The sequence below is a fragment of the Pollicipes pollicipes genome, unplaced genomic scaffold, assembly GCF_011947565.3.
Source record: "Pollicipes pollicipes isolate AB1234 unplaced genomic scaffold, Ppol_2.1 Scaffold_7261;HRSCAF=8764_pilon_pilon_pilon, whole genome shotgun sequence".
NCBI lineage: Eukaryota > Metazoa > Arthropoda > Thecostraca > Pollicipedomorpha > Pollicipedidae > Pollicipes > Pollicipes pollicipes.
In genome coordinates this window covers 13,588,237-13,603,681 of record NW_023597054.1, presented here as the reverse complement: position 1 = coordinate 13,603,681, position 15,445 = coordinate 13,588,237, and the positions used below count along the sequence as shown (strand labels likewise).

Below are 15,445 nucleotides of genomic sequence, written 5' to 3'. Positions count from 1 at the left end.
GCCGGCGTCGGTCCGCCGCCGGCCATCATGGGCTGCGGCCCGCCGGGCCCGAACATGGGCTCGGCCATGCCGGCCATGGCCATGCTGGGGCTGGGGCCGCGCATCATAGCGGCACGCGGCACCATCTGGCCCGGCATCGGGCCGCCAGACACCATCACCGGCCCGCCGGGGCCCATGCCCATCGGCGGCCCGAAGCCCGGCTGCATGGGGCCGCTCATCATGGGGCCGTTCGGACCTATGATCATGTTCATCTGGCGGCCCATAGGCCCGCCATGCCGCGGGTCAGCGCCCATCGGCATGCCGCCCATGGGCCCGCCGGGTATGCCCATCATGGGAGCGCCGGGCCCACTCATCGACATGGAGTTCGAGGCGGTCATGGGGCCGCTCACACTCATACTCGGTCCACTCATCGACACACCACCACTCATCGGTCCGCCCATGGGGCCGGCGCCGCACATCGGCCCACTCATCGGTCCTCCCATGTGGCTGCCGCCGGCCATCGGCGCTCCCATCGGCATGCCGCCGCCCATCGGTCCGCCCATGGGCATGCCACCGCCCATCGGTCCGCCCATGGGCACGCCACCGCCGGCCATGGGTCCTCCCATGGGCACGCCGCCGCCGCTCATCGGCCCACTGGGCACGGTCATGGGCATGCCCTGTCCGGGCATGGGTCCGCCCTGGCCGGGCATGGGGCCGCCCTGGTCGGCCATCATGCCCATGGCGCCGGGGCTGACTCCGCCGGGCCCGGTGAAGCGCTGCAGGAACTCGAGGCTGGGCGGTCCACGTGGTCCCGCGCTGGACGTCTGCGGTCGCGTCGGCAAGTACTGGATCGTGTTGGGTGCACTCGCTTTCACCTGCACGCTGGCGCCACTGTAGGGGCCGGAACCGGAGCCGGGGCCGGGGCCGGGCCCGGGGCCGGAGCCGGGGCCGGGACCCGGGCCGGGGCCAGCGGCGGCCGGCCGGCCCGGGCCGGCCATGCGCGGCGCCATGCCCGGCCCGGGGCCAAACGGCTGAGCCGGCGGCATGCCGCGGCCGGCCGGACCCGGCGACGCCGTCGGCTGCTGGACCGAGCAGGGCGGCATGAGGCGCGGACTGGCGGCGGCCGGCGGCAGGCCGGGCCCACACTCCACGCCCCCGCCAGAGAGGAAGGCGCCCGCCGTGCTAGAGACGGGCGGGCCGGGTGGGCCGGGCGGGCCCGGGCCGCCGCCACCGCCGCCGCCGCCCAGCTGCTGCGACATCTGCACCATGGACGAGATCGGGTCGAACATCTTGTCCGGGGCGAGCGCGGGCGACTGGCGCGGGTTGAGCGGCAGGTGCGGGTGGCCGAGCGGCAGGTCCAGCTCGCCCGGCCGGCCCGGCATCGGCTCCATGAACGGCATGCGCGGGCTGCCGAGCATGCTCGGGCCGCAGCCGGGGAAGCCCGCCGGCTTGGGGCTGGGCGCCAGGAAGCGGGCGTCACCGCCGGCACCGGGCGTGCGCGGCCCGCCCGGACTGCGGCCTGGGAAGCGGGCCTTGCCGTCGGCGCTGCCGGGCGTCGGCGGCCCGGCCGGCTGCTGCGGGCTGGGCGCCGGGCCGCCGCCGCCGCCACCGCCCGGTGTCAGCGGCGTGCCGGGGCCGGCACGGCTCGTGACGAGCTGCGGCGCCGCCGGCTCGCCAGACACGTCGCCGGCGGACAGCGAAGGCACGCTGAAACGGATGGGGCCGGGCGTCACCGGGGCACGGCGAAGGCACCCTGAACATACACAGGACCGAGGGGAGGGGAAGGCAGACGGGTACCAGGCAACGGCGAAGGCATACCAAAACAGGCGGTACAGGGGTCACCAGGCAACCGCACCACGCTCACACGGACCGGACAGAGTGCTACCCTGACTGTGGCTGCGTGCACAACACCTACGCAACAGCGAAGGAACAACAGCGCCGGACACGCAGGTCGCCCGGCGACGAACATTGCCAGCTCAAATAAACGCGACACTACCAGGGCAGAAGCACCTGGAATATCAGAAGGATATAAGGAAAAGGCAGACACGCTGAAACTAACGGGTCGGACTCCTCACCCTAGCAGGAAGGACAAGAGCGTGGAGAATCACACCTCGTACCTTTGGTTTCCCAGACGCACAGCTTAACCACTACATTATCTCTACCCTGGGGGGGGGGGGGGTTGGAGGTTACCGTGCAGCGGCGAGGGGGGGGGACGGACGGACAGGTACTAAGTGATTGCGAACGCACACCGGAACGGACCGGACAAGTGAGGCTCCCAACCAACAGCACAAGCACGATGAAAGAGATGGGGCAGCGGGCTACCACGTAGCAGAGCACCGGCACACGCCGTACCCTCGGACCCGCATGTCATAACACCCGTCGTCCCTCATCACGACCCACCCGCGGTACCGAACGTATGCCACCCGTCCACTGCTGTGCCCTCACACATGCTCACCAGCGCGACACCTCCGACTTGTGCCCCTCGGCAACCCAGCCCCGTCCAAGGGCAGCTATCTGGCGTCAGCCCCCCCCCCCCCCCAGCCCAGCCGCGCCCGGGCGCCCCTCGCACTCACGATGGTAAAGCTATCTGGCGTTAGCACCCCCCAGCCCAGCCGCGCCCGGGCGCCCCTCGCAATCACGATGGTGAAGCTATCTGGCGTCAGCCCCCCCCCCCCCCCCCCAGCCCGGCCGCGCCCGGGCGCCCCTCGCACTCACGATGGTGAAGCTTTCTGACGTTAGCCCCCCCCCCCCCCAGCCCTAGCCGCGCCCTGGCGCCCCTCGCACTCACGATGGTGAACGGATGTCTGAGTCCCGCAGGCCCGTGTTGGCCTGCTTGTGGATGGTCAGCTCTTGACCCTCGAAGTTGTTGATGTACTGTATTTGTTGGGGCGAAGGCACGGGCATCAGATTAGCTTCGTTGGTCAGGTGGCCGGGGAAGTTCGGGTTCATTCCTGACCGGCCGAACATGTCACCTGCAAGAACGCCGGGATGACGTGTTACAGCGTCAGAGACTCCAGCTGGGACAGAATGAATTTTAGTTGTCGGTTGGGAGTTCTTAAGCTCACTATAATCGACCTCAAATGTAGCACTAAGCACTGGATAACGGTTTCCAGCATACAACGTTACGCTGTCAGCATTTAGAGTTTTCCAAGGCTAAACCTTGGCTTGGCAAGGCTAAAAAAGCTTCTAAACCCTCATAAATTGAACATTGGACCTATCATAACACCTGCATCAGAAAGTAAAGCGACCTGCCTTTCTTAGCAAATGGCGCCATCTTTTCAATGAAATAAGCACAACGCCACACAGAGCATCCAGCATTTACCGCCCAACACGAGCAGGTATGACTTTCCGCATTAATTTTTCGTCGCCCAGCAACACCAAACAATTAAACGCAAGCAGGCGGAGACGAGCCTCCGCACTGTTACCGAGTGATGCGGCCGTTGCCGGACGCCGTCGCCACCCACCTGGAGCGGCCGGCGACGTGCTGCCGGGCCCGGCGGACACGGGCGGCTGGCTCTGCGGCGGCGTGAACTCGGGCGCCGGCACACGGCCGCCGGCGGCCGGCGCCGGCGACGCCAGCGACGCCGGCGTGCCCGGGTTGCTGAGGTGGCGCGGCGAGGGCGAGGGCGCCGGCCGCGGCGACGGCGCCGCCGTGCCGGCCAGCGAGTGCGGCGACGGGCCGGGCGTGGGCAGGCGCGGACAGACGGCCGGCGAGCCCAGCCGGGGGGAGGTGCGAGGCAGCGAGGTGGTCGGCGAACGCGAGCTCGGGCTGGGGCTGGGCAGCGCGCGCGGCTGGCTCTGCGGGTACGGCGGCGGCGGACCCTGCATCCGGCTGGGCATCATCATCATGCGCATGTTGGCCGGCGCACCGGGCGCCTTGCGCCGCCGGTCGTCGTAGAATTCGCTCTGCAGTCGCTGCCACTCCATCTGGGCGGCCATGGAGCTGGCCGGGCCGCCTGGCCCCATCATGCCGGGCACCATCATCCGCTGGTGCGGCGCCATCATGCGCGGGTCCATCGGGCCCATCATGCCCGGCCCCATCGCGCCGCCCTGGGGCATCATCGGTCCGTGGCTACCCATCGGACCCATCTGACCGCCACCGGGACCTCCGAACATGTTGTGAGGGATTGGGCCGTTGGGGCCCACCATCACGCCTCCAGGAGGCATGGGCCCGTTCATGCCCCCAGGAGGCATGGGACCATTCATGCCTCCTGGATGCATAGGCCCGTTCATACCTCCCGGAAGCATGGGTCCATTCATCGCTCCCGGAGGCATGGGCCCATTCATGCCACCCGGCGGCATGGGCCCATTCATGCCTCCCGGCGGCATGGGCCCATTCATACCTCCCGGAGGCATGGGCCCATTCATGCTTCCAGGGGGCATGGGGCCATTCATGCTGACTGAGGGCATTGGACCATTCATGCTGTACGGGGGCATGGGGCCATTCATAGCGCCAGACGGCATAGAGCCATTCATACTGACCGGGACCATGGAGCCGTTCATGCCTGCTCTGGGGCCGTTAGGACCACCCATTCCAATGGGGCCATTGGGACCTCCCATACCAGAGGGACTACTGAGATCTCCCACACCACCAGGACCATTGTGACCTCCCATTCCCATCGGACCATTGGGGCCTCCCAGCCCGGGACCGCCGTGACCTCCCATTCCAGCCGGGCCGTTTGGACCGCCCATTCCCATGGGACCATTCGGGGCTCCCATACCACCCGACCCATTAGGCCCTCCCATTCCCATGGGGCCTCCGCCGGGCCCGCCCAGGCCGGCGGGACCGCTGGGGCCGGCCATCATGACGGGTCCGTTGGGTCCGGCCATCATCATGGGCCCGTTGGGTCCGGCCATGGGCCCGTTGGGTCCGGCCATGGGCCCGTTGGGCCCGGCCGGCCGGTTGGGGCCGGACGCGCCGTTCTGGCCGGCAGCGCCGCCCGGCTCGCCCGGTCGCTGGTCCGGCAGCAGCATCTCGCCTATGCGCTTGATGCGCGCCAGCTTGGAGGCGCGGTGGTGGCGCTGCTCCAGCGTCAAGTCGCCGTCCGGCAGTCGTTGCGGCCGGCCATCGTCGCTGTCGGCGGCGGCGGCAGCGGCCGACGGCGCCGACGCCGGGCCGGGCATGGCGCGGCCCGGCCCGGCCAGCACGGTCGGCGACGGCGCCGACTTAATCTGGCGGCGGTGCGGAGACACGAGTCAGCCAGAGGCGGCGGCCGACCACGGCACGCGAGTCACAGACGGATACGGCAGGCGGTGGTAGAGGGACAGACAACAGCGCACGGGTCACAGACGGACACGGCAGGAGGTGGTGGAGGGGCAGACAACAGCGCACGGGGCACAGACGGACACAGCAGGCGGTAGTAGAGGGACCGACAACGGCGCGCGGGTCAAAGGCAGACCGACATTGGCTCTGGAGCCAATACGCGAACTACAGACGGACACTGCATCTGCGCCCGCCCGGCTGCAAGCCAAGAACTACGCCGATCTTTGCACTGCCGCGAAACAAGACCAGGCCGAGAGCAGCGGCACGCAACGTCGCGTGGGACCACGCTACGTTAAATCGCAAACCAAACCAATGTGCCAGCGTGCATCGCGATTTGTATGTCTGTCCACATCCGGGGGTATGCATCCAATGTGCTTGCCCGTAGTCAGAGCTCATAATCTAATTGCTGGACAAGTGCCATCCCCAATGCGCCTTTAACATGGTCCACGGCTTTTGCTGTTAATTCTGGTGCCGCACCATCCATCACGAGGCATAACACGACCGTTCAACAACGCACCTTGGGCTCCGCCACTCCCATTCACTAACATTCGCGTGTGAGACAACCGCAAATGAAGGCAAATATATAGTCGTGTGGTTACGCGAACACTTTTCCTTTATCAACGTCTCATTAGGGTCGGGCTTACACCACAAATGATGTCTGTGCCAGACTGTGGTGTAAGCTCCAGCCGAACATTTGCATCTGGCAACAGAAGGCGTGTTCAAAGGGAGGATGACTAATTATATCCATGCCTGGCACATCGTGATTATTCAATCAGCTGGGATAATGCATTACATTAGAAGCGGCCATAGCGAAACCATGAGGCCATCGGCTGGTCGACCAGTCGAAGAAGAGGACCCCATCCACAAATCACCGCCTGGCTAACGAACGGGGCCTGGTTGGAGCACCGGAAGAGCATGCTTATGGGCGCGACCACGAGGTTAGCCATTAACTACGCTGGGAACGGATACGGCCGGGCACATACCTATAGTGGAAAAGCAGACACAATCAGCTGTTTGGGGACCTTCCCAACTGCTGGCTTTCAACCACAATGCACACGCAACCAGGAAAAAAACATACAGACTATGTCCCTCGTGAAACACCACGCACACCACCATTATCAGTTTGTCCCACTCAACATGTCATTATCGTCGTCACTGGAACTTAACGATGCACTCAGTTGATGATGCTATACGGCGTCGCCTACCTCCCACTCTGGCACGGAGGGCGGGTACCGCGGGGAATCGAACCTGGTTTCAGAGGCGCGTAATGGTTAACGCAGACGCGTTAACCACCACACTATCGACACCCCTCGCAACATAGCACAGTCCCTGCCACACCCGCTCGGCCGCTTCGTCCGGGCCTGTGCCAACCTATGGTTCCGCCCACCCCGACGTACCGGGTCACAAGACGCGGGCCGGGTCGGGCCGCCGCTCGACATGGCGAAGCCCGGCTCCGACAGCGACATGGGCGGCACCGACATGGAGGCGGGCGGCGCGCCGGCCATGTGCAGCCGGCCGGCGGCGGAGGCGGGCGGCGCCGCGCCGGCGGCCGACATGGCGGCCGGCTGGCCGAGCGCGGCCAGCGAGGCCGGCGGTCCGGACGGCGACATGGGCGGCCAGGCGCCGGCCATGGAGGCGACCGGGCCGGCCGGGCCGCCGGCGCCGAACTCGGCCAGCAGCGGCGAGCCCGGCGGCAGCTTGGCGGCCGCGCCGCCGCCGGCGCCACCGCCTCGCTTCACCATGCTCAGCCAGGGCGGCTGCGGGCCGCGCGTGAACTGGCTGCTCTTCAGCGGGTGACGCTGCGGCGACGGACAGACGGACGGACGTTCAGCCGCAGACACGCGCTCACGAGCCAGGGGAACCCTCAAGAGGGCACGCTCACGGCACAACCAATGGTACAGCCGTCATGTGGTGTCACACATTTGAATGCTAGCTAACCGCTACAAGTAGATGTTTCCCTGCAGTTAAAAGTTGAAAAGTGCCTGTTTTGTGACAACCAAATACGGTGGGTTCAATGACCGCTGCTCTTCACGTAGAGCCACGAGTAGTATATAAGACATCCACAAGAGGTCTGGAGCTCCCGACCTTTCGGTACTACAAATTGGAAGTTCTGCTGACAGCAGTCGACCTGCGATATGCCCACAATTGCTGGCTAAACGGCCCTACCAAGCAAGGATGGACTATACTGACAAAACCCACGAGTTTGCACAGTGATTCAAGACCACCAGTACAGCGTGGAACGTCGGGATTTGTCAGTATACCCAATGCCTGCTTGATGACGTCGTTAACCAGTACCTTCTGACATCTCGAAGGTCGACGGTTGTTAGTTTGAGAAGATCCACCTTATAATACTGCACAATACTGATGGATGATGTTAAAACAGCCATCTGGCCAATCTAACCGGCAGACAACGTAATGCACTATAGAAAACATCATGATTTCAGATAACATTGACATGCAGGTCGGATATCCCTCGTACAAGAACGGCTTTCGATTTTATCATGACCCGCCCCGCAATAAGATCACGACGTGAATCAACACAACACGCCGCGCTCACGACATGGACACGACAGGACAAGACGTTCCTACCAGGAGGCGCACAGGAAATACTCTTGAACCCACTCCTCACACATCAGTTCTTGCGCCGAGCAAAAACAATACCATGCAGAGCAATGCGCAAGACTATGTCCACCAGCTGACCACGAGCGCCTCGCGCCGTGACGTCACGGAAGGCCCGCCGTCCCGCCACTCACATCCAGGTACTTCTTGGTGCCCGGCTGCGAGCAGTGGTACGAGATGATAGTCGGGTACTGGCCCTGCATGACCGACTCGAACGCCCGGTTGGCCAGCTGCGTCGAGAAGACGAAGATATGGCTCTGCTGCTGCATGTACTGGGCGTCGGCCGTCATCGGCTGCTTGTTGATGGCGCCGCTGGAGGGCAGCGGCTGCGCCGGCGCCGGGCTGCCGGCGCTCACCATGGCTGGCCGGGCGGCGCCGCCGGCGCCCGGGCGGCCCGCCGGCAGCGACCGCTCTGCAAGCGGCAAGACACGACGCCGGTCACGAGCAGCCAGCACGCCGCGACACGGCCGGCGCCGAGCGGCCAGAAAACACCGACAACACGTCCCAGTCACAACACAGGACTACTGCAGACACCGGAGGAGCACGGAGGGTTAAGTTTATTGGATGTCGCAGGCAGCATTCAGCGAAATGACTACACTAAGCGCGGTAAAGTGGGCGGGGGGGAGGGGGGGAAGGGCAGCATGCCACACTAAAAATGTGCAGCGCACGAGATAGCCGTGCAGGAGGGATGATGATGGCTGGTCGTATGCAATGCCTCGGATGCCATAGTTATTTTGTCGCACAGGAGCCACAGATTGCAACGCCCGTGATACCCTTAAGTACCGATAGCTTATTCTCCATGGGAAAAGACTTCGGAAAACGCCCAACTAACTGGATGTTTGTGATGAGAGTTCATTCTTTTCCCGGGAGATACCCAGCGCAGATACCACAATGAACACGCTTGCGCTCAACCACCGCTACCGTGATTTCAAGCGTGAATCTCACCACTCGCTCCCTGAAAGCAGTGGCATGTAGGCCCCACGTGCGTGACATCCGACCAAAATATACAGCCGAGACGACATTTCAAGCATAAACAGAAGAGGCCGGCGACAGGCCGGCACCGGCGGCCCGTTCTCAGGGGCGGGCGGGAGCGCCGCACTCACCGATTGCAAACTCGGGCGCCAGCGAAGCGCCGTCGTCCGTCTTGAACTGGCCGACGGACGACTCGGTCAGGCGGCCGCCTAGCGACGACGGTTTACCACCTGCGGCGGCGGACGAGCGCGACAGTCAGGGCAGCGCTCACACAGCGGCAGGTCAGCAGCCACACACGGGCACTGTTTGGAACAGCGCTCTCGGCAGAGGTGTGGCGCCGGCCGTTTCGCGGAGATGAGTCCCACAACAGCTCCATTTTCGAACTAGACCTCCGCCCTGCATGAAAGGGATCAGTGAAAAATCCTCCGGCGCAATGCTGGAGCAGGCAGCAGATGATTATCAACACCCTGGGTGCCTCGGTAATCTCAGGATATGATGCACGTTAAGTCCTCGCACTACTAAATCCGACGAACATTCTGTTCACACTGGCGGCGAAGCCCTGTTGTCAGCACCTCTAAACGCCTTACCGCGCCCCTCGGCGCCGGCTCAGTCGCAACATCAGGAACGCGCCCGACTACCGGTGCTCCGAGGGCAGAGCGTGGCGCGGTGAGCGGGCTGCGGCCTGCCCGACGCGGTGAACGGGCTGGGGCCTGCCCGGCGCGGTGAGCGGGCTGAAGCGGGCCTAGCCGACGCGGTGAGTGGGCTGGGGCCTACCCCACAAGGTGAGCGCGCTGGGGCCTGCCCGGCGCGGTGAGCGCGCTGGGGCCTGCCCGGCGCAGCGAGCGCGCTGGGCCTGCCCGGCGCAGTGAGCACGCTGGGGCCTGCCCGGCGCAGCGAGCGCGCTGGGCCTGCCCGGCGCAGTGAGCACGCTGGGGCCTTTCCGGCGCCGCCCGTGACACATGGCATCCCCTCTCGCACACACAACGGCCAGGCAGCAGCGATCGGGCCGCACCAGCCCGCCCCGGCCCGTGCGCGCTCCCCGTCCGCTTGACTCACGTCGGATTGCGACACGGCCGCGCCGGTGACGCCACGCGCCGCCCGCACCGGTCGGCCGGGCGGCGGCACGCAGCCCCGGCAGCTGACCGGGCCCGCACAGCTGATCGCGGCGGCCGGCCGCCCAGGGGTCCGCCAGGGCTGCCCGACGGCGCCAGCTCCAGCCCGGCCCTGTCAGCGACAACCGTCGCCGCCCGGCGCCACCGGCACCGTCGGTGCGGTGCTGATTGGCGATCGGCGGAGGAGGCGGGCGCGATGCGTGCGAAGCGGCTGGCCGGCGATGGCCGCGCCCCTCCGCCAGCCGCACGGACCGCGGTGCGCGCGCCGGCCACCGCACACCGCCATTTGGCACACGTTTTTGCCTGTTCTGCCTTCTTTCTCTGTCTGTCCTCCTCTCTCCTCTACCTTTTCCTCCGGAGACAAAAACACATGCACAATCATTCCAGCGGTACGTTTCACGTACGCGTGCCCCGGCGGCCGGCCGCTACCGGCGGGCGCCGGGCGGCGGGCGGCGAGCGGAGTGCCCGGCCGGCGGCCCGTCTCCCAGGTGCGCCATCATGGAGCGGGTCGGGTCGGACGCAGACCGCGCCAGTATGCGTCCGTCCAGCTCGAGCCTTCCCCAGAGCGACAATCCATGTCACAGACCATCCCACTCAGCCGCCGCCAGGCTGCAACGGCATCTCGGGAAAGATGAGTCGTCAATCGCTTCGGCGAGGAGATCGGGTATAATAGGAGAGGTTTCTCGCGCGCGCCAAGCTGGACTGTCTCCCAGAAAAAGGGCTTCGCCGTGGTCATCGCAATCATTCGGCAGCTCCCGTGCGGGTTCGCCGTCCCCGATGGAGGACGAGCGTCGACCTTGGCGGCCGGGCCGGGCGACGGCGATCGCCGCCGACACGTCGTGTTGGCGCAGTTGGCCAGGTGACGCGGTCGCTGGCTCCGGGCGGCGCGCGTGCGGAGCCGGGTCGGTCGCGTCACCGTTAGCCGGGTCGGCGGCGGCGGCGGCCAGGCCGCTCGCGCCGCTCCGCCACCAGCCGCGAGAGCTGGGAGCCAGATGTGCGGCTGCGGCGGCGGCGGCGGCAGCACCGTCCCCGGCCGACCCACACAGTCCGGCGCGCGGGCGCAGGGGAGCACTGCGCGGCGCCAGAGCAAATATACAGCGGCGGCTGCCGACCGAGCGGGTTACGGCGCCTGCGACCGCGACAGCCGGCCACGCCGCGACCTAAAAGCGGGTCACTGAGCGGCGGCGTCGAACACCGCCCGCCAGTGACGTCACCGAACGGCCGGTGACGTCACCGGCCAGCCAGCAGCCTCCAGGGCGCGTCCTGCGAGGGTTCGGCGGCGTCCGGGAGCCGCGAGGCGCTGTCCCGCGAAGCGCGCGCCGCCGCGTCCGGGTCGGCGGCCGTCGTCCGCCGGCCCGATTACGCCATCAACTCGGGCACGGGATGCCACGGCCGGGCCGGCCGGCGCCTAATGGCGGCACAGCACGGCACGGCGGCGCGCCGCCGCCGGCCGGGTTTCCCAGCCGCCGCCCGCGCCGCCGTCAGTCACCGGCGCCGTCCGCAGCGGCGGCGCGCCGTTCGCCGTCGTTGGCTCGCGGCCACTCCCGGCCGTGTCGATGCGAAGCTCGGTACAATACAGTTATTGAGTGTCGCTGGATGCGCGCGCGCGCGGCGCGGCCGCGGCCGGCCGATGCTATCAGTCGCCAGACCGGTCTGGCCGGCTCTCCGCGCCACGATGCCGACCCAAAAATGTGCAGCGGCCGCCGATGCATCCGCGAAAGACGCCTAATGCCATGGCAACCCGACCGTCGGCGACGGCCGGGCAGAGAGCACAAAACACACGGCCCGACTTCACCCGGCGCAACGAGGCACCATGACACCACCTGTGCATGGCCTGGACGGGCAACGCCGCTCCAGAGCAGGCGACGGCGGCGCCCCGCGGCTGCTCTAATGGCCGCCCCGGTGACGCCGGCGCGGCGGCGGGCACGGCCGGCCGTGCCGGCGGCGGCTGCCGAGCGGCACCCTACGGCGTCATCTCGCTTCGATCGGCGGCCGTCACCAGAGCGGGGCCGGCAGCGAGCGAGCGAGCGAGCGACGCCACGCGCGGCGGACGGCGGCCGTCACCGTAGCAGGGCCGGCAGCGAGCGAGCGAGCGACGAGCGTCGGACGGCGGCCGCGGTCAGGCGCGGCCAGCCACCGCGACCGGAGACGCTCCCACGGCAGCGGTCACCGCAGCGCGTCGGTGCACCGGGGATGGTGCACGACGCCGGAGCACCGGGGGGCAGGCACCGCGGAGTGGTGCACGGCGTCGGGGCACCGGCGGTAACACGGCGTCGGTGCACCGGGCAGGACACGGAGCGGCAGGCCATGTGAGTGTACCGGGGATACCAACGAGCGGCGTACGCGACGACGTGGTCCGAAGACCCGTGTCAGCGCGGCGCGCCATCCGATGACCTACGGCTGGGTCCCGGTGCATGACTGCGCCGGGGCCACGCCGCGCCCTACGTCAGCGAGGGCCGTGTGGCTCCGCACCGCCAGGCAGTCTCCGCGGATAATGTGGAGACCACACCAAAGGACAGCTGCCGGCTAAAGGCCGGTCATCGCCACGGGCGCAGAATGCCGTATAACAGGTGTGAAAGCAACCGCACCAGCTTTCATTGAAATTACCGTGATTTAACGTTCCGAAGGCAGTGGCGTAGCCAAGGGAGGCAACGGGGGCTGTGCCTCCTCTTCCCTTCCTTCTTCAAGCAAAGAAGTTTACACTAAATATGAGCGATTCCGTAGTAATTCTGCCCGAATTCGCAAGAAACCGGAACAATTTGAAACCTGTACCCCGCCCATTGAGGAAAATCCAGGCTTCGTGCCCGATTGAGGGACGCTGGCTTTGGCACTCCTTGATACACCACGTTTTTACATTTTCCGCTCGTGATCATCGCTACATCGAAAAGCTATCAATGAACACACCTACGGCGGTTTCCCCCGGCTTTCCGACACGCCCAGAGTGGCCGACCAAAATTACCGCCATGGACAGCGACACATGCTTTTCAAGGGGGGCCAATAGATCTAGAAGCCTCTGAAGCAGACCTGAGGCCTCATAAATAGACCTGGGGGCCTCCTATCCCTACACTTTACAACACCCTACCGCTTTTCGAAAGAACGAACCTACCCTACCCTAGGACGAAAACAGAGGAAATCCTCCTCTTGGCCTGGTGGGGCCTCCCGTCTTCCTAGTCGGTCTCTCTTGAGCTGCCGGGGCTTCCTGTAAAAATGCGCTCTCCTATGCATCTGACAGGACCTTCTTTAGATTAAATAAGGCCTCATGTCGAGCCATCAGGCCTGATGTCGGCCATCTATGGGCTTCTACTGGGCAGGTATTACCTCCTGCGAGCCTTTAGTACCCTTTGATTTGAGAGAATGTTTTGGTGCGGTTGCCTGAAGCCTCCCGAAATTTCAAGGGGAAGGGGCGGACAGGCGTTTGCCACACTTGGCAAATCGGCAATAAGATGGCCTCCCCTTGCCTACCTGGTGGCATAGCTTCTGCTTGTCGCGTGTTGTTGGACACCGGGATGCCCCAATCTGATGAAACATCGAACATAGTGCACTGAACAGGACTCGACACGTGACCCTGCCACCTGAACGATTACACTTTTCCTGCTGCCCTTTGGATAACCGCTGCCCGGTGCTTCCCACACCCAGACCGGTGGCAGGTGTGTGACGGCAGGTGTGTCCACACGTCCGCCACCAGCCGCCAGCCCGTCTCCGCTCCTGCGAACCACACCTCGCTGAGCCGACAGCGGCGCCAGCTGATCCTCCGAGGAGAGCGACAGAGCGTCCGGCGCCGCTCCCTCCGGCCCTCGGTCGTCAGCCCTGCCCGCCGGCGCGCCGGCAGCCGCTCGACATCGGCCGATGGCGCCGGCGGCGGCCTGCGATGCCGGTGTCAGCCGGCGTGAGGCCGAGCTCGCGGCTGCACAAATTGGCACCTGGCTGAGGTCGATAGCCGGCCGACGGAGCCGGAGCCGGCGACGCTCGCAGCCATTGATTTCCGGCCCGGCCGGGACGCCGCCGCGGTCGGCATTGCTCGCCACCACCGCCGCGGTCGGCACTGCCCGCTGTCACCGCCGCGGTCGGCAATGCCCCCCGTCGCCGCAAAAATCAGGCATGGACAGACCCGAACGGGCGCGGTTGTATGCACCGCTCGCTGCCTGCCCGAGCCGGTGTGGTGGGGAGCCCCACGGTCACGCGGGCAAACACCAGCGCGTGTGGCGGTGGGCAACACCCACCGCCACGACCACGTTCAGACAAGGACCGATGCGAGCCCGCGTGGTGGTGAGCGCCACCCGCCGCCACCGCCGCGGTCAGATACGGCAGACACCGGCGATGTCCGGCGGTGTCAACTGCCGTCGCCGTCAAACGTGGGCAGACACCAGCACGTGCGGTGACGGGCTCGCCCGCAGCGAAACACGGCGGAGACGGCAGCTGGTGCGTGTGATGACGGGCTCGCCCGCAGTCGAACAAGGGGGACATGAGCCCACGGTGCCGTGCGCGTCGCCCGCCCGCGGGGTCTGACGCCGGCCGGCGCCGCGCTCGTGTTTACAAACCGTCGTCACCAGCCGTCACAGCCGGCGGAGGCGGTGGGCGCGCGGCGCCGCGGTGGGCGTGCCCCGCCGTCACACACGGAGCCGGCACCGGCACCGGCGGCGGCCCAGGCGGCGGTGGGCACTGCCAACCGCGCCGCCAAACACGGAGCCGACACGAGCCGTCACCACGGCGGCAACGGCCGGTCCACCGTCGACATATTAGGAGTCGGGCGGCGCCGGCGCGCTGTGCCGGCGCGGCAAGAAGCGGGCAATGCGCGCCACGATAACGAGCGGATCAACATCGGCCTTTCCGACGGAATGTCCGCTGGCGTGTGCCGATCGCACTGCTGATGCGGCGTCAAAACACCAGGAGTCCTGAACGGGATCGTAAACTCAATGCAGATCGTCCATCAGCGTCGGCATGGCTGGAGCACCCGAGCACTTGGCTGCAGAAGGCAGGGGCGTCACAACCCAACTCCCCAGCCCGCCGTCGTGACTCAGGTGCTGCCGGCGCTCTCGGCGCGTCAGCGGACGCCGTCGGCGCGCGGGACGACGACCCCCGGTCTCTCGCAGCCGGCCCTCACTTCGAAACAGCATCACAACAGAGCATAATCAAACCCCTGTTCCGGCCGGCTGCCAGCGACAGTGAACACGAAACATCAACACTGCAAGTGTAAACAGGCAGCCGGCCGTCGGGCTCGCTGCGGCACCCTGACGGTCGGCGGGGAGCGGCCAGCTCCCACGCGCCCTCGGGCGGCCGCCCCACGCCGCCGGCCCGGTCCGGCCACCGCCGGCCCGCCGCGTCGGCCCGCGACACGACGCGGTGCCGTGCGAGGCCGGACAGCGCCCTTCTCGCTCGGCCGTCGATGGCCTCATCCACTCGGCGGCGGTGAAAGTTTGATCGATCCGCGCGGGCCGGCCAGCCGGCCGGCAGAGCTGGGCCGGCTCGTGCACGCGGCGGTGACTCGCCCGCCCCCGCCCCC

The 15,445-nt window shown here is 66.6% G+C and overlaps 1 protein-coding gene across 1 annotated transcript in view; it reads right to left on the bottom strand.

The window, feature by feature from the left end:
- Window positions 1–247: 247 nt before the first annotated feature.
- The window catches only part of LOC119111065 (collagen alpha-1(I) chain), a 41,815-nt gene continuing 26,617 nt past the window's right edge, over window positions 248–15,445 (bottom strand). The window contains exons 3-12 of the mRNA XM_037234891.1: window positions 8,965–9,063; window positions 7,996–8,273; window positions 6,916–7,041; window positions 6,448–6,455; window positions 3,655–5,053; window positions 3,440–3,443; window positions 2,768–2,951; window positions 1,195–1,524; window positions 457–870; window positions 248–251 (exon numbers count right to left, since the gene is read on the bottom strand). Of these exons, the coding sequence (XP_037090786.1) occupies window positions 248–251; window positions 457–870; window positions 1,195–1,524; window positions 2,768–2,951; window positions 3,440–3,443; window positions 3,655–5,053; window positions 6,448–6,455; window positions 6,916–7,041; window positions 7,996–8,273; window positions 8,965–9,063 (2,846 nt within the window). The remainder of the gene's footprint in view (window positions 252–456; window positions 871–1,194; window positions 1,525–2,767; window positions 2,952–3,439; window positions 3,444–3,654; window positions 5,054–6,447; window positions 6,456–6,915; window positions 7,042–7,995; window positions 8,274–8,964; window positions 9,064–15,445) is intronic.